Raw genomic sequence first — 24,960 nt, forward strand, 5'->3', positions numbered from 1 at the left:
CCAGGGATGGAGGAGAGCTGAGGTGGGTTAGCTCTGGCTGCTGAGGGACTTGCTGGGTAGTCAGAAAATCCACACAGGTGTTTGGATTGAGCTCTTTCCAGCGGTGAAGGATGCCTTTATCGTCTTTAATCAAGGAGTTGTTGTCGGATGAGTGAAGGGGGGTTGCACCACGAGTTATTGACCCATAAAATGTTTTAGTGGAATAGAAAAATTTGCGCATCTTGTGCTGATTTGCAATTTTTTGTGTTTCACATGCTGTATTTTTAAACCAGTCGTTCTTTAGATTGCGAAGTTTACATTGGGCCGCCGCTTTCTTCTTGCGGAAGGTACCAGCTTTGGTTCGAGACCAAGGATTGTTTTGCCAGTCAGTTAAGGCAGCACGTTTATCTCTGACGAGCACACACACACACACACACACACACACACACACACACACACACACACACACACACATATACACACACACACATATACACACACACATACACACATACATTGTGATGTTACTACATCTACATGTAATGAGGGTGAAATAAGAAGTACAAGTAAGATTTATTCGTTGTAAGATTGTAAGGTGAAAAAGTTGGTAGCGTGGCCGATTAGTTATTTAACCATTAATATATATTCTTAGGGGAATTTTTCTGAACACTACTTTTAAGTACAGCTATTTATTAGTTAACTGAATGGTATGGACACATTAATATATCATTACATCGAAGTTACTAGCCAATGACTCCCGGACACAAACAAGAAATGGATACACTTCCCACCATAAGTAACTCACCCTCTTACAATGACTCACGTGTGACCTGAGGGCGGCCCAGCGGGTGGGGAATTGGTCTGCAGGTGCTGCTGAAGAGACTGGTCCCAGCGGTTGCTGGACTCTATCTCCTGTGGGAGACTCTGCTAGCTGGAGACTGTGCTGGGGAGGGAAGTCTCCATCCCAACCTCGACTCGCGACGAGCGTGACTCCATGGGTCTCCGAGTTCTGATTCTCCCTGTGTGTCTCTCGGAAGGAGTTGTCGGCCCCTTACATTGTCGGTGTCAGGCCGGCAGATGTCATCACTAATTATCACTAATCTGGGCCTGTCGAGACAGCTGTGTTTGAACAGGTTTATGGTGCTGGCTGGAGTGTAGTTTATTAAGTTAACACGGTCAATGACGCTGGTTTGACTATTCACTTGGCGGTGAGAACATTGTGTCCGTGACCTCTACTGGGTCACGTCTTAATCTCACTTTAATTATGAAGGGTGGGTCAACTTAGGTGGGTGTACACCTGCTCATCCAGTTACTGTTACATGTGCTGTTCTTCTCTGGGCTGTAAGCTTGGTCTGATAAACAATCATTACATACACATTATTATATATACACATTAGTACATGTAAACATTAGTTCATGAAAACATTCGTTTATGTACACATTAGAACATTAGTATATGTGCACATTAGCACATGTATACATTGGTATATGTACACATTAGTATATGTACACATTAGCATATGTATACAATAGTACTTGTACACATTAGTACATGTGCATATTAGTACATATACACATTAATACATGTACACATTAGTACCTGTACACATTAGTACATGTACACATTATTCCTATACATTTTACTACATGTACACATTATTCCTGTGCATTTTAGTACATGTACACATTAGTACATGTACACATTAGATCTGTACACATTAGTACATGTACACATTAGACTTTATAATGAGACAAAACTCACAAGAAGAGGATTACATATAAGTAGGAAGTATAGAGAGTAGGAATGTAAAGAGAAGAAGAGTTTGGTAGCGTGGCCGGGATGTTATTTACTCTGAGTCAATACACTTATTTTATACGTCACTGCATCAATACACATATCTATTCTGTTCTTAAGGGACAACTTCTCAAACACCACTTCGATACAACTATTTATTAATTCACTCAATGACATGGACACATTAATATCAATATTATATCGGGGCATTAACACATTATGTTACGTTACTCGACACTGACTCTCGGACACAACATGAATGAATACACGTCCCACAGTCGGTAACTCACCCTAGGAATCGTTCTAACAATGACTCCCGTGTAACCTGACGTAGGCCCAGTGGGTGTTGGCTGGGCTCTCGTATGCGAGGCTCTGCTTAGGTGGTGACGTCGGGAAGTCTCCCCCTCCGACCTGGGGGGACGACGAGCATGACTCTGAGAATCTCCAGAGTAATGAGCCTCTCCTCAGAACGTCCGAATAACAACCAGAATGTCCAGAATCACCGGCCCAGCCGGTGTTTGACCTTCGCCAATTAACACTAAACTGGTTAGATCTGGACAGCTGTGTTCAGGTGTGGTCATGCCCAGGTGTGTAGGTGTGGTTGTAGGTCACCTGGCTAACTCAAGTCATTAGCGGGCGAGGTCAGGTCCCTGGGGTGTGTCCACCTGGTATGTTCGGGTACCACGAGGTATGCAGTGTACTTGTTGCTATATGTATCACAATCCTCTGGGATGTAAGCTATGGTCTGACATTCACGGAGAACTGATGACACATATAGACAGCAACATCACGTGTAGTATCTAAGATAGTCCCTGGGCGACAATATAGTCTCACATTTACAAACAATAATCTCATAGGTGTATGTTTTTCTACTGGCGCTAGTTTGATCTGACAAAGCTCACTATAACTTATACATATTAGTACATGTACACATTAGACCTGTACACATTGCTACATGTACACATTAGTACATGTACACATTAGACCTGTACACATTAGTACATGTACACATTAGACCTGTACACATTAGACCTGTACACATTAGTAGTGGTACACATGGTTGAGAGGTAAGACCAGGGAGGCCAGGAGTCAAGTGAACACATACGGCCTAAGTCACTACTCGTCAAGCCGGACAAACACTTCCAGCCTCATGTCTACGATACACAGGTGAAGATGTCAACAATGTGGAGAGAGCAGCCGTCGAGCGTGACCGACTTTAGGTACATAACATTGAAGGTCAAGGGAGAGATAATAATGTTTTGACTGTTATATGTTAGGCGTTTGACGTGCATTAAGCAGCTGCTGCAGTCCATGGAACAGTAAAACAAGTGTTGGTTATATAGCGTTCACACTTCTCCCTAATTAACATCAACAGTAATGCTTCAGTAGGAACTGTGTGTAGTACAAGTGAGGTGAGAGCGATCTACCCTGACGAGGATAAGGATTTGATCAAAACTGACACAGTCGTGCACTGCAGCCCCGCTGTTTATACCAAACATTAACACATTTTAAAGATAAAGTGTTACCGTTCTTTCTATCAGTGTGGTAAATTATTTACATTCATTAACTCACATCAAGGTCTTCTTAGCATTTAATAAATATAAATGACGGAAATTTCTCTTGTAGTAATTTCCAACTTATTTTAAGTGGTCAATCTAAGGGGTTCAGAGTTGACACCAAACTGTGTGTGTGTTAAGAAGACGTTTATAACGCGTGTATACAGCAGGCCTAAGTATGAGTGTCATGTGAGAACCCCTGAACTTACAGTGAACCTGTACAATAATTCAGGTGTGTCGGGGAGATATAAATGTCAACACACAAACATCAGCAACAGTATGAGGACCTTCACGTCAGTTCCTTTAATTCACTTTCACCATCATAGACTGGACGGCCATTTTAGCTTCTGAATGTTCACATACATAATTATTATCCTTCTACTTATTCTTAAGTTTTGTGTATTATGGGTAAAAGTTGTCAAGAACAGTCTTACACGTGATCCTTCAGTCACAGACAACGTGACTCATGGAACCAAACATAGTGGAGAAAACACAACACTTTGATCCTTGAGTCAAATTTATCTTGTATAAACTCTGCTCTTAAGGTGACTAAAGTTCACCTGTAAATGAAGTAAAGTGCAGGTAAGTGTAAAAGGCATGACAGTGTTTACTGGAGCAGCTGGATATTACAAATGTCCAAGGGACCAGTGGGAGATAAATCCCTCACCTGTAGGTACTGACCAGTCACTGGGCTAGTGGCAGTGAAAGTGATCATCTCACCTGTAATTAATGCCGTGTTTGGGTAAGTGTCAAAGACGGGGTTGTTGAAGTCGCTGGAGGTACCAAAAGTTATCTCTACATTATCAAAAGTTGGCGTAGGATGGCCGTCACCACGCGTCCAGACATAGATTGTGCTGATAGTTTGTGGGGAGTCTAGAGTGGCCCGCCAATACCCTTGAACGTCACTAGGATCCGCAGCCCAGCAGTAAAATAGAGGACCATGGTACTGTGGGATATGACAGTAAAACCCATTTATTACAAATTCTGGATATAATCCTTCGGGGTGAACAGTGGAGGCTGAGGTGCTCACAATATGGGACGTAACATCTCCTTCCTCCAAGTATGCATAACAATAATCGTAGGTAAAAATACCAGGATAGATGTGACCAACAGCTGCTCCAGGCCAGCGACCATCCAGGTGGCCTCCGTTGATGTGACACGAGGCGCCTGAAACATAATAATGACATTAACTAAGATGACTATTCCTCTCAACTGATGATGTAAGAATGACTTCAGCCATGAATAAGAATATATTTCACAAAAGCTCTAAAGTTACCCAAAAGACATAACCTCGACACATATGTTGGCTTAATATCACAAAACTAAAGTAGAGAAAGTATGGAAAGATTCTCTTCGTTTGTGTAGTGAGCTTACTGCTCCCACAGCTGAGTTCTTACCAGTGTTAAACGTGGCCTGTAGGATGATGGTATAATGAGGAGATTCTAAGACAGGCGACAATAACAGGAGGATACAATTAAGGGAGGAGAGGGCTAATAGGTAGGTCTTTCGGGTACCATGTAGTTTGAAGGAATAATGGAGGGAGGGAGGGAGTGAGTGAGGGAGAGAAGGGTTGGCCTAGGGAACTGTCATACATTATTGATGTATTGTTCTTAACCAGATCATACATATTCCGTCCAAAAGAGTGCAACCAAGCGCCAGTAATACTACAACTACTACTACAACTTTTTTTTTTTTTTTTTTTTTAGATGTGGCCTCCAGCTTCCCCCAATAGCCACACCTTCGCCGCCATTTTATTACCTTAATATTAAATATCCTAATACATAAGTCGCTATCCTATCTGTGTTGAATTAGTTGAGTCTCAGATCTATGCGGCATTCAGCGACTGTTGCCTCATAGTCAATATCTGCAGCTGTTGTCGGAATTGGGGCAGAAGCTCTTGTTCCCCTGAGGCAGAGCAAAGCCGACCGAAGGAGAGAGAAAGACAGTCGACATCTCATCCAGGCTGTAACGTAGCTTCTGGGCTGCTGCTTCTGTTCGGAGATCACTTCCTCGAGTCTGGCATAGAAACTTCTTGCACTTGGTCCAATCCCAGCAGAGGTTGTGAACACTAGAGGAGTGAAGCTGCCTTGACCAACGTTTTGAATTCTCTCCCCATATGCCCTTATCTTGTTCTCGTTCCTCCTGTGTGCAGCATCGAGAGCGAGGTTACGGTGACATGCGGCCATGGGATAAAAAATCCTGATGTTGAAGAAAGCTCGCTGTCCCCGCGTCCAGAGTCTTTGAGCACTGACGTCAACACGGGCTTCGTTAGATGTGTTTGAAGTCCTATGTTGGAAGATCTCACCGTCCAAAGGAAGGAGGGTCGGTTCTATCATGACATCCCGGCAGATTTCCTTCAACATATTTTGCTGTGAGGTCCCTTATTTCGTCATGCCTCATGCATATGAAGCCCCCTTTCTTGCACACCATGGCGTGATCGACGTCATAGGAAGAGCCACACACGCATTGGGAAGGCAAACTTTCTACTGGCCAACCGTACCTTAGAACAATGGCATCTGTAAATTCTTGTTTATTGAGACTGAAACCATTTGCCCTTATCGGTAACGTAGTTAACCAGTTCGAGGCGCCCACCTCCTGCGCTATAGCTACTTTTTTTTCAAACTTTCTGGTACCTGCAGCAACAGTTGCTGCAGCTTATCATTTTGGCAGTGCTGTTGTTCTGTCATAATGGACATACGAATCTTGTTTACTTCACTGGTATCCACCTCCCCTGTTGCGTTCTGGGCTATTATGTGGTCCGTGAGGGCTGCCGTGAGCATAAGTGAATTTTGATGTTCAGTGGCAGCAATTTCCTCTGGATTGGGTAGTCCCATACCTCCCAGTCTCGGTGGTAGTGCAAGGAGTGATCTTTCTGCTGGGGTTAAGTGAGGGTGTTTCACTAATTTGGGAATGAAATTGACACTGATAGCTTCTTCCAGAGGGTGGAGGAGGGGTCCTATATCAGGGATAGTACGCATCAGGTAGTTCCAATGATGCTTGACTCCATGGGTGAATGTAGCAAAAGCCGGATTTCACTAACCCACTCATTCACCTTTCCCGCTACTTACTTGGTCTTGAAATCTGTTGTTTCAATTACTGCGCCTAGATGTCTTTGGCCGTCCTTTGTTATTTTGACCTCACCTCCGCCAAACACCTCCATTGCCCATTCATAATGTTTTGGCTTCACGATGAGGAAGGACTTGCTGGCGTTTGTTACCAAGTCCCACCACTTTTTGATGCCCTCCACTTTTCCTGCTCCTGTAAGGTCATCAGCATATGCCACTTGTTTGACCCCAGCTGTTTTAAATTATATTTCTTGTTGGAGCACTGATAGGCCTATTGCATACATAGCCATCGCAACAGGGTCCCCCTGTGTTGTTCTCTCGGTTGACTGTAAGATGGTATCACCTCTTAGAGCCTTGTTGTTTACTATATAGAGGTCTGATGAATTCCTATACGAGTTTTCAACATACATTGCAAAGCTTGGACACTTGATCTTGATGTTGTACAGTGCAGCCTTGTGGTTAAGTATGTTGAATGCGTTTGAAGCATCCACCAGGAGAACGGCCTCACAATCACGCTGCTCAAATATCAATCTCATGGCGTGAATGGCGGCCTCCCCGCCAGCCTGGTGGCCAGCACACACACTTGTAGGTTCACTGCTGCTGCCATGACATCATCCTTTACCATCTCCATTATGCATTTTCCGATGATCCGCCTCAGCACTTCCCCCACCCCTATAGGCCTACATCCTGGATTCTTTTCCAGGGGAATAAGGCGGCAGGCCGTCAGGGCCTGGAGGTGATGGCAGCACGAGGATGCCAGCTTTCTTGCAAGGACAGCAATGACAGTGCAGCGATCGCTTGCTACAGGGCCAAACTTGTTTGTGCTGAGGATGACTCTCTAACCGTTTGCATCCAGACCTGAAGGGCCGGCTCTTCCTCGAGTCTTCAGTGCCTTTTTCCACACCATCTCTCCTGTTATTTTCTCGAACAGGACAGCATTTGGTGGGATATAGTCACCCTCGAACCTGATGCCTTCTTCATCACTTGCAGGGGGATGTTTTTTCTTCAGTTGTTTTAATGTCTCTCTGTTTATTGGCATCACCCCACCGGAGGATTCCTCTGTGAGAGATCTTACCGCCAGAGACACTTTTCCCACATGCATTTTGTTTCGAAATTTTCTTGCCATGTCATCGGTGTTTTGCTTTCCATCACCCGTAATTTTTAGTCTCTCCTGCAGTGTTCTTGCTTCACATAGGAGATCAGCTAGGGCCCCAGTCTGCCACATTGCCAATCTTCTCTTCATTGCTGCCACATTTTCTTTGTGCTTAATCTTTGTGTGTGTCCTCTGACAAAATTGATGTGGTATTATTGCCAGTATATGAAGAGCTAAAGGGGCGAGGAAGCGGTCCTGAGTGTAATCACTCAGGAGGCGAGTCATATCCCGAATCATTTCTTTGGTGGCCGCACACTTGGGTGGTTCAAATAGGTTAGCGGGCGACCACCTGACAATTTCTGAGTAGGTTTCTTTGACCCATATGTCTGCATTTTCCATCGACATGCCATTCCACTGAGGTGGCTGTCTCTCATTCTCCTCGTGGACGTCTGCTACTAATGGAGCAGCATTTATTAGTACTACATTTTCAGGTTGAGTAGACTCACTGCTATCATTTAGGATATCATCGAGCGGTTGGGTCCAGGTGATATCCACTGTGGCCACCTGTGTCGGCTCCCTGCAACGTGGGTTCCGACAATGGTCTCCCTTTCTGCAATCCACACATGGTCGGTTGTTTCTCGCACATTCACAATTTGTGCAGTTTTGGTTCTGACTAGCACAGACGCAGCAATGTCTGTTACCAGGCATAGTGAACAGCACCTTGGGCGACAGATACTTCCGCCTCCGACCTCTGCTTTGGTCCCATACAGACAAAGAAACTAGTTTTTATAAGTAAAGGGCAAAGAGGGGACGGGCTGGCCTGCGGTGTCCGGATAGTAGGGGCATACGCGCGTGCCAGGTTGTGTTGGGCACCCCCCCTGTGGGCGACAATCCACACATCAGAATGATCCACTGGGAGCAAGAATTGTCACACCTAACACTTGTTTATGTAACCTTGGCAGAGATAACCACTATTTCTATGGTCTCACTGATGTATTATTAGTTATATATATACTCACTTGGTCAGCCGACACTACATGAAGTGGCCGTTACTTGAGGTGGGGGGGGGTGGGGGGGCGACCGCAAGCGCAGAGCACTTGGCCCCATAGGGGCGAGAGTCGCGATGCCACCCCTGATCAAGTAGGCCTATCGACACACTGGCACTGACACTTGGCAACTGCAGTCGCTGTCCATTCAAACACTCACAGGCTTACTTGAAGATCGCCGGTGAACACACGCAATATTTGCGTTTAATGCCGTAAGGTATGAGAAGAGCCGTCGGCGACGATGCTCAAGGTGACATCCAATATTCATCGACACACTGTGAATTTCTCGCTCCCACAAACTGAGTATATCCCCACCAATAACACTTTAGATCAGGGAAGGCACTCCAACACACCCACGCCGCCCGGGCCTACTACTACTACTACTACTACCTCCAGCCTCCCCCAATAGCCACACCTTCGCCACCATTTATTTACCTTAATATTAAATATCCTAATACATAAGAAACTATCCTATCTGTGTTAAATTAGTTGAGCCGCAGATCCATGCGGCATTCAGTGACTGTAGCCTCATAGTCGATATCTGCAGCAGTTGTCGGAGTAGGGGCAGAAGCTCTCGTTCCCCTGAGGCAGAGCAAAGCCGACCGAAGGAGAGAGAAGGACAGTCGACATCTCATCCAGGCTGTGACATAACTTCTGGGCTGCTGCTTCTGTTCGGAGATCAGCTCCGCGAGTCTGGCGTAGAAACATCTTGCACTTGGGCCCATCCCACCAGAGGTTGTGAACACTAGAGGAGTGAAGCTGCCTTGATCAACATTTTGAATTCTCTCCCCATATGCCCTTCTCTTGTCGTTCTCGTTCCTCCTATGCGCAGCATCGAGAGCTAGGTTACGGTGACAAACGGCTACTACTACTACTACTACTACTACTACTAATAATAATAATAATAATAATGTTCGATTCAATGAATGTTGGCATGAAATCTGTTAAAACTTTCCAGTGTTGATGCACGTTTCGTTGTAAATACATTTCATATGGTATTGCTAATACGACAATTATATTGTATCGATTAGCGAAAATTAAACGAGAAGGTTAGGACAAAAAGTATCTCAATGAAGAGGTTCGATGAATTTCAGAATGAACACTGACTCCTGTTGTCTCGGCAGGGTTGTCAAAATCCTTCATCCGTTGTGTCACATTGTCTAACACAAAATCGTAAAGATACTTTTGTAACAAAGTGTTCAGTATATTAAAAAAAAAAATCTGTCCACACTCTGAGTGAGACATTATGGCCCGAATTCAGAACAGTGATTTGAAACCGCATGGAAGTCTAAACCAAGGATAGAGCGAAGATTGAAATTTGTTGGTATTCAGAACACTGGCTTGAGCCAACACAAAGATTCAAACCGGGTTTGAGATCGGAATTATCGATCCTCACGTTAATCCAGCCTGGAGGCAGGTTTGGCTGTCGATCCTTCAAGCAAGTCAACATGAATTTTGACAGAGTGCGCTTTTCGGCGATATCGTCAAATTGGAAATTTTGTAGAGAGAAGACTGATGGTTGATAGGCAGAATCCTATCGATTTTTATGATGACACACAATTCACACACCAATATAGGTTCAGAAGGGGAGATTTCCTTGATATTTTCCGTGATATGGAGCATCTACCTGACAGACCTGTTGGCTATGGTTCACCTCTACCTCCCATTCATCACCTGATGATTGGTTTGAAATTCTTCACAACGAATAGTTTCCAGGTAAGAAAGATTCTGGTTACTGAATGAGTTATGGTAATGTGTTACAACACTTTAGTGTTAAGGGTCCAAGAAGATCAAGTGAGTAAATGTAAAGAACGCTGACGCTTTTTTATTTTGAGTGTTTTTCTTTAGGCAAACTATTTTGATGTATTTTCAATATATCTGATGCAATGCTGAATGCATTTTGATTTTAATGTATTAATAAAGGAATTTTTTTTCTTAACATTACTAATCAGGCTGATGTGAACAAAGCTAAATGTAAAATTTGTGGCCAGACAAATGGCCAAACACTACAGCACTCCGTCCTAGACTGTGAGGGAAAAAGAACCTGTTAGGGACAGGTCCAAGCACACTGTGTGTGTGAAATGGTACAACATTTTATCAGTGGCAGGATGATAGCTGGTATATAAGACTACAACTATTTTTTGCACCTGTTGGCTAGGTCAGGTCCTAAGTATAGCCGCGAACAAAAGTTCACTTCCTCTCAAATTAAAACAGTATCGACCGCAAATGATATAATATTAAGGGTTTCTTGCCTTTAATAAGTTTAAAGGCTTCTTACCTTTAATAGGTTTAAGGGTTACTTACCTTTCATAAATTTAAGGGCTTCTTACCTTTAATAAGTTGAAGGGCTTCTTACCTTTAATAAGTTTAAGGGCTTCTTACCTTTAACACAAAAGGCCCTACACAGAGGATCCTCAAGACATTCACCAGCACAAGCAGATTTTGAGATTATCTTCATCTCTATAATTCTCATTGTACATATAGGAAACGGATCATTGTGTGACCACGCCACCTGGGGAGAGAAAATGGGGGAAATTATCCATATTAAGTAGTAAGCCTCTGTTAGTATTATATTAGGAATAATTTATAAAGGAAATATTTAGAAAAAACGTAAGGACAGAGTTGGTGGTCACCTTGAACATTGTCTTGCTTCTTATGGCGGCAGTAGTGACCCGGAAGGTGGAGAATAGTACCATCATCAATATCATCACATTTCCCGCCATCGTCTTACTGTTGACACATACACCATCGACTTCCTTATAAATATTGTTGTTAGTTGAATTACTTAAAAATATTGTGACGTGGTAGTTTAACCTCTTAAAACATAATAATGGCAGGTAAACTTTAAAAAACATAATGCTGGTATTAGAACATAACAGATATAAGTCATGCCCCGGTTAACGTCCTAGATACGTTGTTCGATCATCACATAAACTTTGTATTTATACTTACATGTATGTGGAATACTATATACGTACATATACACTTTTACTCTTAAATCACTACTGTAATGTGATACAGGTGATTAATTTTTATCTCTTGTGCAGATGGGGGAGAGGGAGGGAGGGAGCGAGCGAGAGAGGGGGCGTGGGGGGAGGGGAGGTAGTACTTTTGACATTTGGCACAGGCCCAGGTCTAACGCGTGTATATTTATCAGTTCTTAAATGACTAAGCTTCTCTCTTATAAAAAGCCAGTGAAATGACCTGGGTGAATATAATTAACATTGCTGGGATTCTTGTAACATACTGATTAATTTGAATATACACATGCTGTAATTCGCACTAGACATAACAATTTTAGTACCGTAATCAAATTAGTACATGTGCACTCCAGCTTTGCACTAAGGTCATTTATTTCTGTTACGTTTCTTTTAGTATGGTGTGTGCATGTAAATGGATGAAAATAAATGAAGAAATTTATGTAAATCTCCCCAAAAATACAGTTGAAAAACTTTTTATAAAATGTTCTACAGTACTGTACACTAATGTACAAAATTTTTTATCTCTTGAGCAAAATATATGACGTTTATATTCAAATTATTGGCTGTCTTGCAAGGATTCCAGCAATGCAAATTATAATATCCTAACTTTAGTCTGAGATATTATATAAGATAAAAACTGTAAGCCTAAAACCCTGGTTGGGGGAGAGGGAGGTGCCAGCGAGGGGTAGGGGGGGCGGGGAGTTGAGGCGATATGTTTGACAGTTTGAGGCGAAGGTCTCTGTGTGTTTATTTAGCAGTCCTACTAAGCTTCTCTCATTTTAAAATGCCAGTGAAATGACCAAGGAGAATATAATTAACATTGCTGGGATTCTTGTATGATACTGATTTATTTGAATATACACATGCTGTAATTCGCACTAGACATAACAATTTTAGGACCGTAATCAAATTAGTACATGTGCACTCCAGCTTTGCACTAAGGTCATTTATTTCTTTTACGTTTCTTTTAGTATGGTGTGTGCATGTAAATGGATGAAAATAAATGAAGAAATTTATGTAAATCTCCCCAAAAATACAGTTGAAAAACTTTTTAAAAAATGTACTACAGTATTATAGACTAATGTACTAAATTTTTTATATCTTGAACAAAATATATGACGCTTATATTTAAATTAATCTCTGTCTTGCAAGGATTTCAGCTATGCAAATAATATTATCCTAACTTTAGTCTGAGATATAATATAAAATAAACATAAAGAAATCACCAATCTTTTGTCTGGGAACACAAGGAGGGGAGCGTGGGAAGGGGGGCTGGAGGTGAGGTTGTAGTGGATTCCTCCCCTACAAGCGCCGGTTGTCGCTGAGTAGCCGACCCTTTTCGAATTCCCCAGCCTACGCCTCCAGCGCCGCTTGACGGAGCAGGGGTCAACTATCAACCCACGCCTACCCTGCCTTATAAGACCTCACCCCGCTGTGACCACCCTCTTTCTACTTACGGCCACCAGCAAGCAACACCTCCTCCTCCTCTGCTCCAGCCTGGCGGCTCCCGCTCCTGCTGGCGACCTTGGCGCCCCTCAAGCTGCGTGCCCTCCTATGGGCACCCTCACCAACCAGCTCTCTCTACTCAACGCTTGTAACCATGCTGCCTACACAGCACCAAGCTGCATTGTACATCCAATACAATATGTATACAGAGAGCACATTGTGAGTTTCCTTTCTCCATCCCATCCTGAGTGTGAACCAATATCTCATAACCCCACAAGGTGACAGAGTGTCTGGTGTTTGTTTATTTATTTGAAATAAGATTTGACAGTTGGCGCTGAAGGCCTGCATGTTTATTTATCATTACTTAAGAGTGACTAAGCTCTTCTCATAATTCGCCACCCAAACGACCTGGGTGAATATAACTTACAATGCTGGGATACTTGTAAGATAGTGATTTATTTAAATACCTGTATAAACAATCTATATTTGCAATAGACATAACAATTTTAGTACCATAATCATTTAGTACATGTACAATACAGGTTTGCACTTAGGTCCATTGTTAACCGAGGGACCACTGTAAACTTTTTATTTCGTAAGTAAGGAAATCAAATAAAAAGTAATGTACTGTACACTACAATAGACAAAAAACAGAAACAGTAACATAGGCATTTCTTATATCTATCAAAACATACTGTGGATATATTGTTACTGTACTGTATCATTATACGCCTGGCAGCACAATCTATAGGATTACGTGGCGCAAACGTGACTGTGCCCGCTCTAGGGCCATTTAGGTTCGCTACGTCCCATTATTTGAATGTTTTTTTTCAATTTCAATTTCAATTGTTTATTCCTTGATAGAGGAAGCGGAATCCTAGTGCTGTCACTTGACACCCCTGTACCATAACACCAGAGTCAACTGGCCAGTGTCACAAGTATATACAGTACAGTACAGTCATCCCTTGGTTGTCGCGCCTAATTGGGACTACGCCGAGTGCGTGATAACGAAAAACGCGATAACGAAAGTACAGAACCCATGGGGTTTTTATTCTAATTGGTTCCAGGCACCCAAGACCCAACCCCAAGTTTCCCATTTTATGACCATTTAGACCCACTAAATATATATATAATGTTATGGTAAATATCATAAACATACATAGGCATGGCTAGGTTTATTACAAAGTGATGAAAAGGGTACGCTCAATACTGTAGTCCACTAAACATGTAGCTATGCTTTTTTTATTTGGTCCCCCATCATACGAGTCCGTTTTCTTTCACATCAGGGCGCCTGCGTCCTTCGTTTTCTCTCTTAATCTTAGAGTGCACCAGAGACTTCGTTATTCCTTAGTAATGACACAATTTGAAATTGCAACCCCAATTGCAACTGGGGTTGCAATTGTTAAAGCAACTAGATATGTCTGATTACAACAAATGTGTTATTGTAAATTTGTAGGTGAAAGATTTTATCCTCAATAGATGTAGGTTAGCATTACACCTGAAGGCAAATGCTTAAAAAAAGCCTAAGGAAGGAAGCATATTTCTTTAACACATAATATCTGACCAGTATAGGGAGGATCATCGTGTCTCTGTCAGGGGGTCGTGGAGTGGTGGTCCAGCAGGCGTCACGGAATTTTTTTTTGCGGGGGGGGGGGGCACGGACGTATATGCGATCGGACGTTGTTCGGTCGGACGTTAACCTAAAATATAATTTTTCAAGTGAAAGAACTTTAGAATATATTTATGGTAGCAGAAACAATTAAAATTTACATTGATAATTGAATCTAAAATATATAATCTTGGTATTTGAACCACCTATGGAATAATCATGGTTGCCAAACCACCAAAAATCACTTTAGCATTTGAACCACTTTAAGTAGATGTTTGACAGTTGAACCTCAAAAAAAAAGTTAATATTGGAAGATGGATGACCCTGGACCTTCAGAAATAAAGGCGGACAAACAAATTAGCAAAACTATCTTAGCGTTCTAATGAACCGAAAGAAGAGCATATAAAGTCATGTCCTAAAATTTTATATTTAGTCAACCCAGAATGAGAGTCACGCGAGCCTGGCGTCACATATCAAACACAGGCTGAGAGAGGACGGGTTCTGTACATATCCGAGTATGGTGTGGGTGTTGGTGAGCCAGGTGTGGCTACGGTTATACAATTTGATGTTATAATATTATTGCGCTTCAACAACAAAGGTTTTTAAGCGAGTAATTACACAAGTTCATTAACAATTAAGGGTTATGAGAGAAAGAACTGTTATAATACCACACCATTGGTTCACACCGGATATCCATAACAGAGATTATAACTCAAGAACAATGGACAGACAACTCACACTATAAACCTTCCGTCACAACACAAGTCAAAGAGTAGTCACCTGTTGGCTGGGGTTGAGGAGAAGTAGTGGTAAGAGAGGAGCACCAGACTGACCTCAGCGCCGCCACTTGTAAGAATGGTCAGCTGAAACCTTGACTCACCCGGTGTCCAACTACCTGGCCACTGACCAACCAACATTCTTTATAGATCTTATGAATCGAAGCTCATTAGACATTCAAGACGTGTGGCCAAGAGCTTAATCAATTATAAAGGTGTTCTCTTTAAAACGCACCTGAGGTTTTTGCCAAATTACAAACAGTTTTTGCTTCTACTTCTATAAATGGAAACTATTACTTATACAGTACAACTAGTTTACCTGAAGATTCACCCTCCTAGTTTAAATGCACCTGAAAATTAACCACCTTGGCTTTAGGTTAGGTTAGGTTAGGCTTAGTTATGTTAGGTTAGGTTAATCTTCAAGTGAAATAAGACTGGGGATAAATCTTCAGGCAATCTATAATTTTTTTTTTCACTGATGAAGTCGTGGAAAAATAAGAGAGATTTGTCGATGAGAGAGAGAGAGAGAGAGAGAGAGAGAGAGAGAGAGAGAGAGAGAGATCTACACAGCAGAACAAAATAAATTATAGACTTTAACAATACACATCTCAACTTACCCACATTAGGTTACTGGTTCTTAAAGGTTTATATATACAGTATATATATATATATATATATATATATATATATATATATATATATATATATATATATATATATATATATATATATATATATATATATATATATGCAAGTAAATCACTGTAGGTGCGCATGATCCAGGTATATGCTGATAACCACAAGGAAAAAGAAAACACGAAGTTCCCAAGCGCTTTCGTGTAATTCACATCTTCAGGGGTGAGTACAGACTAAGGAGAAGTACAAAACAAGGTGTATATATACAGAGGAGGGTGAGACCAGGTCCACAATTGTCAGGTATTAGGTAATGACCCTACTAATCTTTAAAAAGCACCGCAACGATCGGTAGTCAGGTCAGAGGGTAAGGTGACCCAACCTTCTCACCTGGTTACAAATCTTCTTAATTACAAAATTGTCCAGTTCGTACTTGCTGTTCATGTTCTGGGTAATAAGTTCAATATACAGGAGCGAACACAAACACCTGTATAGATTTTGTAGGTTCGATTTACTGGATAAGAGATATGTACACAGAGGGAGTAGTGCTCTCCGACCTGTCTGCTTGTCAACTGCTCTATAGACGACGTATGGCAAGTGATACATTAGCAGCTTCCATACGTCGCCAGGCACATTAATTAAGCATGTGGGACATTGATAAATACATTGCCACACGCTACTAGCTAGGCTAAATAAATAATACATAAATGGAGCACATACATAATATACATAGCATAATATAAATACAGCATACAGAATATACATACACCTCCCTCCCCCCTATACGCTCATAGCAAAGTCTTGAGCGGACCTCTTCTTTTGGATCCGTTCTGAGCGTCGAGGGACTTGATCACTGGGAAGGGTATGGGACTCAACACTGGTGGCGGGGTCAGCAGAAGGCATTGTTACGGGGCGGAGAAAACGGCGGTTCCTCCACCACACACGAACACTGGGTAACCGCACCTGGTAGTCCCATGACCTACCGAGACCCATGACTACGCCGACTTTGTCCCAACGTAGGGAGGTCGGGTCCTGAACACGGACTTAGGTGCCGACACTCAACCTGGGGTGAGAACGGGCGTGGTCGTTGTAGCGGGCGACGACGTCCTGAACACGTTCGGCGGCTCGGCGATCACAATCCTCTGTCTTGGCCTGCCACTCCTTGGGGAAGGACTGAGGGTGAGCAGGGACACAAGAACGGAGGGGGCGTCCATACAAAACCTGGGCAGGGGAGCGTCTGGTGTAGTTAGGTGTGTTGCGGAGTTCAAGAAGACCCCGGTCGAAGGCCTCGCAGTCAATGTTCCCAGAAGGGGCCACCTTAAGGATGAGGTGCTTCAGGGATTTGACAGCAGCCTCAGCGTGGCCGTTGGACTGCGGGTAATGGGGCGATGACAACACATGCCGGACTCCCCATCGGTCGAGGAACACCGCAAAGTCCCGGCTTGTGAACTGAGGCCCTCCGTCGGTTCGCAGGTGCACAGGAACGCCCACGTCACGGAAGTAGTGGCGGAACTTGCTGATGGTGGCGGCAGACGTCGTGTCATTACCGCACTTGATGACAACCGGCCAACCAGAGAGACGGTCGATGATAACAAGGAAGGACTTTCCTGACACAGAGAAAAAGTCGGCCGACACAGACTCAAAGGGGCGGGTGGGGTTGTCGTCAATCATAAAGGGTTCCTGCTGCTGGCTGGGTTGTAGTACGTGGCGGGGCTTACACACCTGGACAGAATTGGAGATGTCGGGGTCGATGCCAGGCCGGAACACAGTCTGTCTTGCATGCCGTTTGGTGGCCTCGGCTCCACAGTGACTGTCGTGGAGGCGAGCCAAGGCGTGGAGACTTGAAGCAGCAGGGACAACTACGGAAGGAGAGGTGTCACTGGCCAGAGGTAGGGGTAGGGCGGCAGCAGGGTAGTTGCTGCTCCTTTCGTGCACCCTGTTGGCGTATTTTACCTCGAGAATCGGTGTTGGGAAGTCCTGGGAGATGATGGCCAACTCTTGACAATGTCTGTAGGACAGCAAAGGAGTCGGGACACCGTTATGCACATCAATCCAGGCTTGACACGACCTGTTGCCAAAGGTGACTTGTGCTTGGAGTGAACCCAGGGCCGGGGTCATCTGTGAACCATCTGCCGAAAAGCGGAGATCCTTGGGGGGCGGTCCTAGATCACTTGGAGAGAGCCCCAAGCATTGCAAATGCTGGGGACCGATGACTGTAGCATCAGCGCCGGTGTCGGGCAACATCTGAAGACGGGATGACACACTGCGGTAGGTCACAATGACACTGATGTACTGGGGGACTTTGGTCCTGGGACGCGGGGGGGAACACACATTCCTAATATGGCTCGAGCGTTGTCCAGGGTCGTCATGCTTCTGATTGGAAGACTGTGGGCGGCCCTCTCTGGTGGAAGGGAGCTGAAGCTTCCGCCGACGCTGTCCCTTGGGTTTGTTGGTAGGGCAACACTTGTCATAGTGGCCCAGACGACCGCACACGTTGCACTGGACGCGTTTAGCTGGGCACCGTACTGTGAGTGACCAGTGGCCCTTACGGTCACAACTGTTGCATGTAGACTCAGCAGCTGGACACACCTGTGTTCCGTGCTGCTTACCACAGTTGTTACAAAATGAACCGGGCGTGGACGTGGTGGGCGAAGGCGTAGGAGCAGACTTCTTGTCCTTGTACCGGGACACAGCGCGTACAGCTGTAGGGGGAGCTCGGATGGCAGAGGTGGCACACCTGGCAGCCTCATAGGAGCGACATATCGTCAACACATCCTTGAGAAAAGAGGAAGAGTCGAGGGAGGTGAGGCGTTGGACAAGTTCCTCGTCCTTTAACACCCATCAGGATCACCTGCTTCAACTGGGTCTCCTCGCACTGCTGGTGGTGGCCTAGACATATATCTACCTCTTCCGAGGCTCTCTTAAGACGTACATAAAAGGCGTCAAAAGTCTCACCCTCCATCTGTCTGCAGCTAAACAATTCCCTCCTGCACAGAGCTTCATTCTGCTGTCCTTTGATGTGCCGTTGCAGAATGTCCAGTACCTCCTCTACAGACAACGAAGAGGTCGGAGGTACCTGCAACGTATGTTCTAAGACACGCTGAATTTCCAAGGACAGGCACATATGCAGCTGGATGAGTTGTTTAGGCTGTGACAAACTCTGGAGATTCACCATTGTAGAATAATCAGTCCACCGTCGCCGCCATTCACGAAAAGTCTGGAAAGTCACATCAGGCTTCAAGATGGGCGGTGTTTGAGCAGCTGCTTTAGGTGGGGCTGGGGGGCGTGAAGGAAGCATTGATGAGGTATCTGAACCAGTCAGTACCGAGGCAGTGTTAGAGCCAGGGGCTTGGTTAACAGTGAGGCGAGATATCAAAGCTTCAAACCGTGCACTGTCTTCCAATCTCCGTTGGTGGTCTCTCTCTGCCTCTGCTTGCCTTCTGTGTTCATCCGCCACACGTCTGTTAGCTTCATCCTCGCGCCTTTCATCTCTCATAAACTTCATTAAAGCAATTATCTCTGGAGACAACGCTGAATATGGAGGTGAAGGGCTGCGCGATGTTGTGGGAGCTGGAGCGTCATGGTCAGCCTGGTCATCCATCTCTGCGGGGCTATCATCCGACTGACTCATCCGGACGCTGGTTCCACGGCTACGTAAGGCACGAGACATAACTACTTCATCTGTGTACTGTGTCTAAATCAGTGTTGACCGGTCAGCCCGTCGTATCAACAAGATCTCAGACAAAAATTTAATTAAATACACAGATAAGTAATTATATATATAAAATATATATAAGGGAGCCGCCGCGGTCAGTGAGTGTTAGTACATGTATGTGTGTGTGCGCGCGTCTGGGTGGGAGCAGTCTTCTCGAGCTGTGAGGGGGTGGAGAAGACGACTAGCGGCAGTTACCCTCCAGGCTTCGCGAGGGGAGGTGTACTGAAGTCTACTCCTTACAAATGCCCAGAACATGCCGTGTACCTTGGGAATCCTTTAGAACAAGGTCACACATGAATGGCACGAAACACACAATGCACTAAACACTTCACAGAAAATCACTGTCACTGACACTGCTCAAAGTTGCTAAATTCTTCGAGGAGGGGTGGCGGTTGACACAGGGCAAGGGGTCCATAAGCCGGCTTTCCACAAACTTTGCACTGTCACTCGTAATTATCCAGTAAAACCGGTTCACTGCGCCATGTTCATGTTCTGGGTAATAAGTTCAATTTACTGGATAAGAGATATGTACACAGAGGGAGTAGTGCTCTCCGACCTGTCTGCTTGTCAACTGCTCTATAGACGACGTATGGCAAGTGATACATTAGCAGCTTCCATACGTCGCCAGGCACATTAATTAAGCATGTGGGACATTGATAAATACATTGCCACACGCTACTAGCTAGGCTAAATAAATAATACATAAATGGAGCACATACATAATATACATAGCATAATATAAATACAGCATACAGAATATACATACACTTGCCATTACTCAAATTCATGTTGAATGCTTCGGTATGTTTAATGAGACTAGATTCTATAATGTTCCAACTATCAATTGAATTACAAGGTAATATTGAGGAGGCATTATCCCAGTCAATGCAATGCTTGTTATCCCTCAAATGAACAAACAGAGCATTGGATTCTTGGCCTGTCCTAACACTATATTTATGTTGTTTAAGTCTAGTTACAAGATCTTTACCTGTCTGGCCTAAGTAAAACATATTACATTCCTTGCAAGGATATATATATATATATATATATATATATATATATATATATATATATATATATATATATATATATATATATATATATATATATAAAGTAAGTCGCATTAGGGAGTTCAATATTGACACCACTACTTTGTGTGTGTGTGTGGTCATTATACTCGCCTCTCAAGCGAGCGGATCCGAGTTCGATCCCCGGGCAGTGTGAAACTATGGGCAAGTTTCTTTACGCCAGTTGCAGTAATTAGGGACCTGGATGTTAATCGATTTGCGGATCGTATTCCAGGGTAATAGTTAGCCAGTGTACTTGGCGAGTTGTCCGATCATCTCGGACTATTTCTTGACACTGGGTCATGCAACTCGTTAACTTAGGGTGTGGTTGTTGTGTTGGCGACAACTTCTACACCTTAAACAAATTCACGCCTAGGTGGCCCTTAGGCCGCCATCCTCGATACACGAGGGGCAACCATTATTATATGTGTGTGTATGTGTGTGTGTGTGTGTGTGTGCATTTCAGTGTGTGGGCATGTGTGTGTGCATTTTTGTGTGCGTGTGTGTGGGTGGTTGTGTGTGTGTGTATGTGTGAATGTGTGTGTGTGTATGTGTGTGCATGTATAAGTGTGTGTGTGTGTGTGGGGGGTACCCAACAAAAAGGGCCATCAGCAGTCCATTGCAGCTCTCCCTCTCCCCATTCGATGCAACACTTGCACCACTGGATCAGGAAAACGGAGAGCCAAGATGTGTGGTTGCAGCCTGCGCTCCTGCCTCACCACATGAATCAACTCATGCACAGCCAACATCCAGCTCATTATACCTCTAACCAACATCAAGCCCCTCTACCCCGAAAAGACCTATGGCGACGGACGAGTGGCGACGGTTCTGTCTGTGCGAATGAGCAGCACTTTCGAGAAACCACTCTGCTCTCCCCACATGGGGAGGGGATTAGAAAAGGTGCCATAAGCATAGCCTGCCTAAAGAACCAACCTGACTGGGCAACCGCCCCTAGCCCGGTAAGGTCATCCTTATGCAGTCGAAAACATAATCACATTCACAGATCCAAACAAAAAGAAACCATACAACCTCTTATGGTCACTGCATGGAATGTCAGGACCTTCTGGATACTGGCACAAATGAGCGACCTGAAAGAAGAACAGCCCTTGTGGCAAAAGAGCTGGCTAGGTATAACATCGACATAGCAGCCATTAGTGAGTCCCGGCTCCAAGACGAGGGTCGATTCACAGAAAAGGGGTCTGGCTATACCTTCTTCTGGAAGGGTAAGCCTGCTGAGGAGAGAAACCTCATTTATGGAGTTGGCTTTGCCATCCACCAATGCATCCTACACAGGCTAATTGAAATGCCTGTTGGGATCAACGAGCGCCTCATGTCGCTCCAAGGTCCAATGAATCACTCACGTCATGCCTTTTTCATCAGTGCATACGCCCCAACACTGGATGCAGAGGATGACATTAAGGAGACCTTTTACACCGACCTCGACAGAGTGCTAACCTCTATCCCCAGAGAAGACAAGGTTGCGCTCCCTGGTAACTTCAATGCCAGAGTTGGCAGAGATGCTGACATTTGGTCAGGGAACCATAGGGAGAAATGGACTAGGCAAGTGTAATCCGAATGGCCTACTCCTCCTCAGCAAGTGTGGTGCACATAACCTCACTATCACCTATACTGTATTTAGGCAGGCTGACAAATTCAAGGGTTAGTGGCAACACCGACTATCCAAATACCGGCATCTCGTTGACTACATCATTGTCAGGGAAAGAGATTGCCGAGATGTTCTCATCACCCGAGCCATGCGTGGCTCAGACCACTGCAACACTGATCATCTGCTCGTCAGAGCCAAGCTCTCAATTCACGTTGCCCCAAAACGGTGAAGACAGCAAGCCTCCAGAAGAGGTTTTAATACTAAGTGCCTGGAGGATCCCAGCGGTAGCACATGCCTTCAGAGAGCAGCTCGAACTTAGGCTTATAAGCAACCCAACAACAAACAACCCAAATCCCAGTGCCAAATGGGATATTCTCGACACTGTCATGACAAAAACCTGCAGAGACCCTCGGCCAGATTGAAAGAATACACCAGGACTAGTTTGATGAAAATGACCCTGTATTCAATGTACTCGTCGATGATAAGCGTGCTGCTCTAACTGACTGGCAGAACAACCCTCAGTTTCAGACCAAAGCTGAAATCTTCCGCAGAAGAAAGTTTCGGCTCAGCGAGAACTTCACAATCTAAAGAATGACTGGTTTAAAAAATATAGCATGTGAAACGCCAAAAAATTGCAGATCAGCACAAGATGCACAAATTTTTTAATTCTTCTGAAATATTTAATAGGCCAGTATCTCATGGTGCAGGTCCCCTCCACTCACCCGATGGTAACTCTCTAATTAAATACGATGAAGGCAACCTTCAGCACTCGAAAGAGCACTACCATTCACCACTCAATCGAAACATGAATGTGGATGTCCTGACTACCCAGCAGGTTCTTCAGCATCCAGAGTTGACCCCCCTTAGCTATCCTCCATCCCTGGATGGGGTAGCTACTGCCTTCAAACAGATGAAAAATATCAAAGCCTCAGGGCCTGATGGAATCCCAGCCGAGGTGTATAAAGCTTACCAGCTTACCTCTGCTTACCAGCAGTTTCCATTCTCTCCTGGAGAGTATATGAGAAGAGGAGGAAATCCCTCAAGCTCTTAATTAAGGGCGCCTCCATCGTCAATATGTATAAGAACAGGGGAGACTGGTCAGACTGTGAAAACTACTGCGGGATCTCGCTGCTATCCGTAGGCTGAAAACTTCCTCTCAGAATGTCAATGTGGCCTTAGACTATCAAATGGCACCATTGACATGATCTTTGCTGCCCGCCAGATACAGGAAAGGTGCAGAGAACAGCATCATGACCTGTACATGGCCTTCATCGACCTAACCAAGGACTTCGACTCTGTCAACAGGGAAGCCGATTTGGTTGCCCACCAAAACTCATCGCCATTGTAAGGCAACTCCACGATTGCATGAACGGCACACAATGGCACCCAGTCTTATTTCTTCCCCATCCAAACAGGGGTAAAACAAGGATGTGTACTGTCACCAACTCTCTTAGCCATTTTCTTGGCTGCCTTCCTTACTCGTGCCAGTACCAATTTAGCCGGCGGGGTGGACATTGAGTACTGGATGAAGGGTCTTTTCAACGTAAGATGTTTCCAGGCAGGAATAAAGGTGTCGGCAGCTTCTATCACTGAACTTCAGTATGCAGACAACCTCACCCTTGTCGCTCAGGAGATCCTGAACACCTACACAGATTCATATGAACACTTCTGCTTTGAGGTAAATGTATGTAAAACTCGGATTCTCTTTCAGCCTGTCCCTGGTTCAGCCACACCTCCACCACCCATCCAGCTTAACTGTACTACCCTCTCAAGTGTTACCCACTTTAGGTATCTCGGCTCCCACCTGTCCACCAGTGCAGATATCGATGAAGAGATTCAACATTGGATCAGATGCGCATCTCAAGCCTTTGGCTGACTCCGTACCCGTGTCTTCGGCTGTAGGGAGTTGAAATTATCTACGAAGTTGCACGTATATCGAGCAGTGGTCCTCCCCACATTGCTATATGGCAGCGAGACATGGGGCACATACAGGAGGCACCTCAAGGCACCTGAAAAGTTTCACCAACATAGTCTATGTTCCATCCTCCGAGTTCGCCAGCCCAAGTACGTTGGGCTGGCCATGTTACCCGCATGGGCGACAGTAGACTGCCAAAGCAGTTAGGTCCTAAAGAATAGCAAACGCAATGCTGGTGGGCAACTGAAAAGGTATAAGGATAAACTTAAGGCAAACCTGAAAAAATGCCAAATCGACCCCTTCACCTGCGAGACGATTACTCCACACTGTAACGCTTGGAGGAGCACCATACAAGGTGTCAATACTTTCGAGTTAGCCCGACTGCATTCCGGGGGAGACAAGCGCCACCGCCGGAAAGACGCTGCCACCGCCGGAAAGACGCTACCACCGCCCTTCCCACACTAGATGTATTCCTCCACATGTGCAACATCTGTGAACGACTCTGCCGGTCCCGTATCGGCCTCTTTAGTCACCTAAGAACTCACTCATATCATTGTATCATAGCTAGATAATCGTTATACTCGATTCTGAGTGACAGCAAAGTGGTAGTAGTACTAGTGTGTGTGTGTGTGTGTGTGTGTGTGTGTGTAAGTAAGTAAGTAAGGTAAGCAACTTCGC

At 44.5% G+C, this 24,960-nt stretch overlaps 1 protein-coding gene across 1 annotated transcript; it reads right to left on the reverse strand.

Annotated features, from left to right (window-relative positions):
• Window positions 1-2,010: 2,010 nt before the first annotated feature.
• LOC121869429 lies at window positions 2,011-15,439 on the reverse strand. Its single transcript, XM_042370771.1, has 4 exons — window positions 15,351-15,439; window positions 11,168-11,264; window positions 10,917-11,046; window positions 2,011-4,497 (listed from the first exon to the last, which is right to left on the reverse strand). Exons 2-4 carry the CDS (start codon window positions 11,255-11,257, stop codon window positions 3,938-3,940), a joined length of 780 nt encoding a protein of 259 aa, XP_042226705.1. The 5' UTR covers window positions 11,258-11,264; window positions 15,351-15,439; the 3' UTR covers window positions 2,011-3,937.
• Between the last annotated feature and the right edge of the window lie 9,521 nt (window positions 15,440-24,960).

The sequence above is a fragment of the Homarus americanus genome, unplaced genomic scaffold, assembly GCF_018991925.1.
Source record: "Homarus americanus isolate GMGI-L3 unplaced genomic scaffold, GMGI_Hamer_2.0 scaffold23578, whole genome shotgun sequence".
NCBI lineage: Eukaryota > Metazoa > Arthropoda > Malacostraca > Decapoda > Nephropidae > Homarus > Homarus americanus.

What these genes read in the sequence shown, in the direction of transcription:
- LOC121869429 (XM_042370771.1), bottom strand. Translation starts at nt 11,257, where the DNA reads ATGGCGGGAAATGTGATGATATTGATGATGGTACTATTCTCCACCTTC. An exon ending in GAAGCAAGACAATGTTCAAG is followed by an intron (nt 11,047 to 11,167) that starts GTGACCACCAAC and finishes TTCTCTCCCCAG; the next exon opens with GTGGCGTGGTCACACAATGA. An exon ending in TAGGGCCTTTTGTGTTAAAG is followed by an intron (nt 4,498 to 10,916) that starts GTAAGAAGCCCT and finishes ATTATGTTTCAG; the next exon opens with GCGCCTCGTGTCACATCAAC.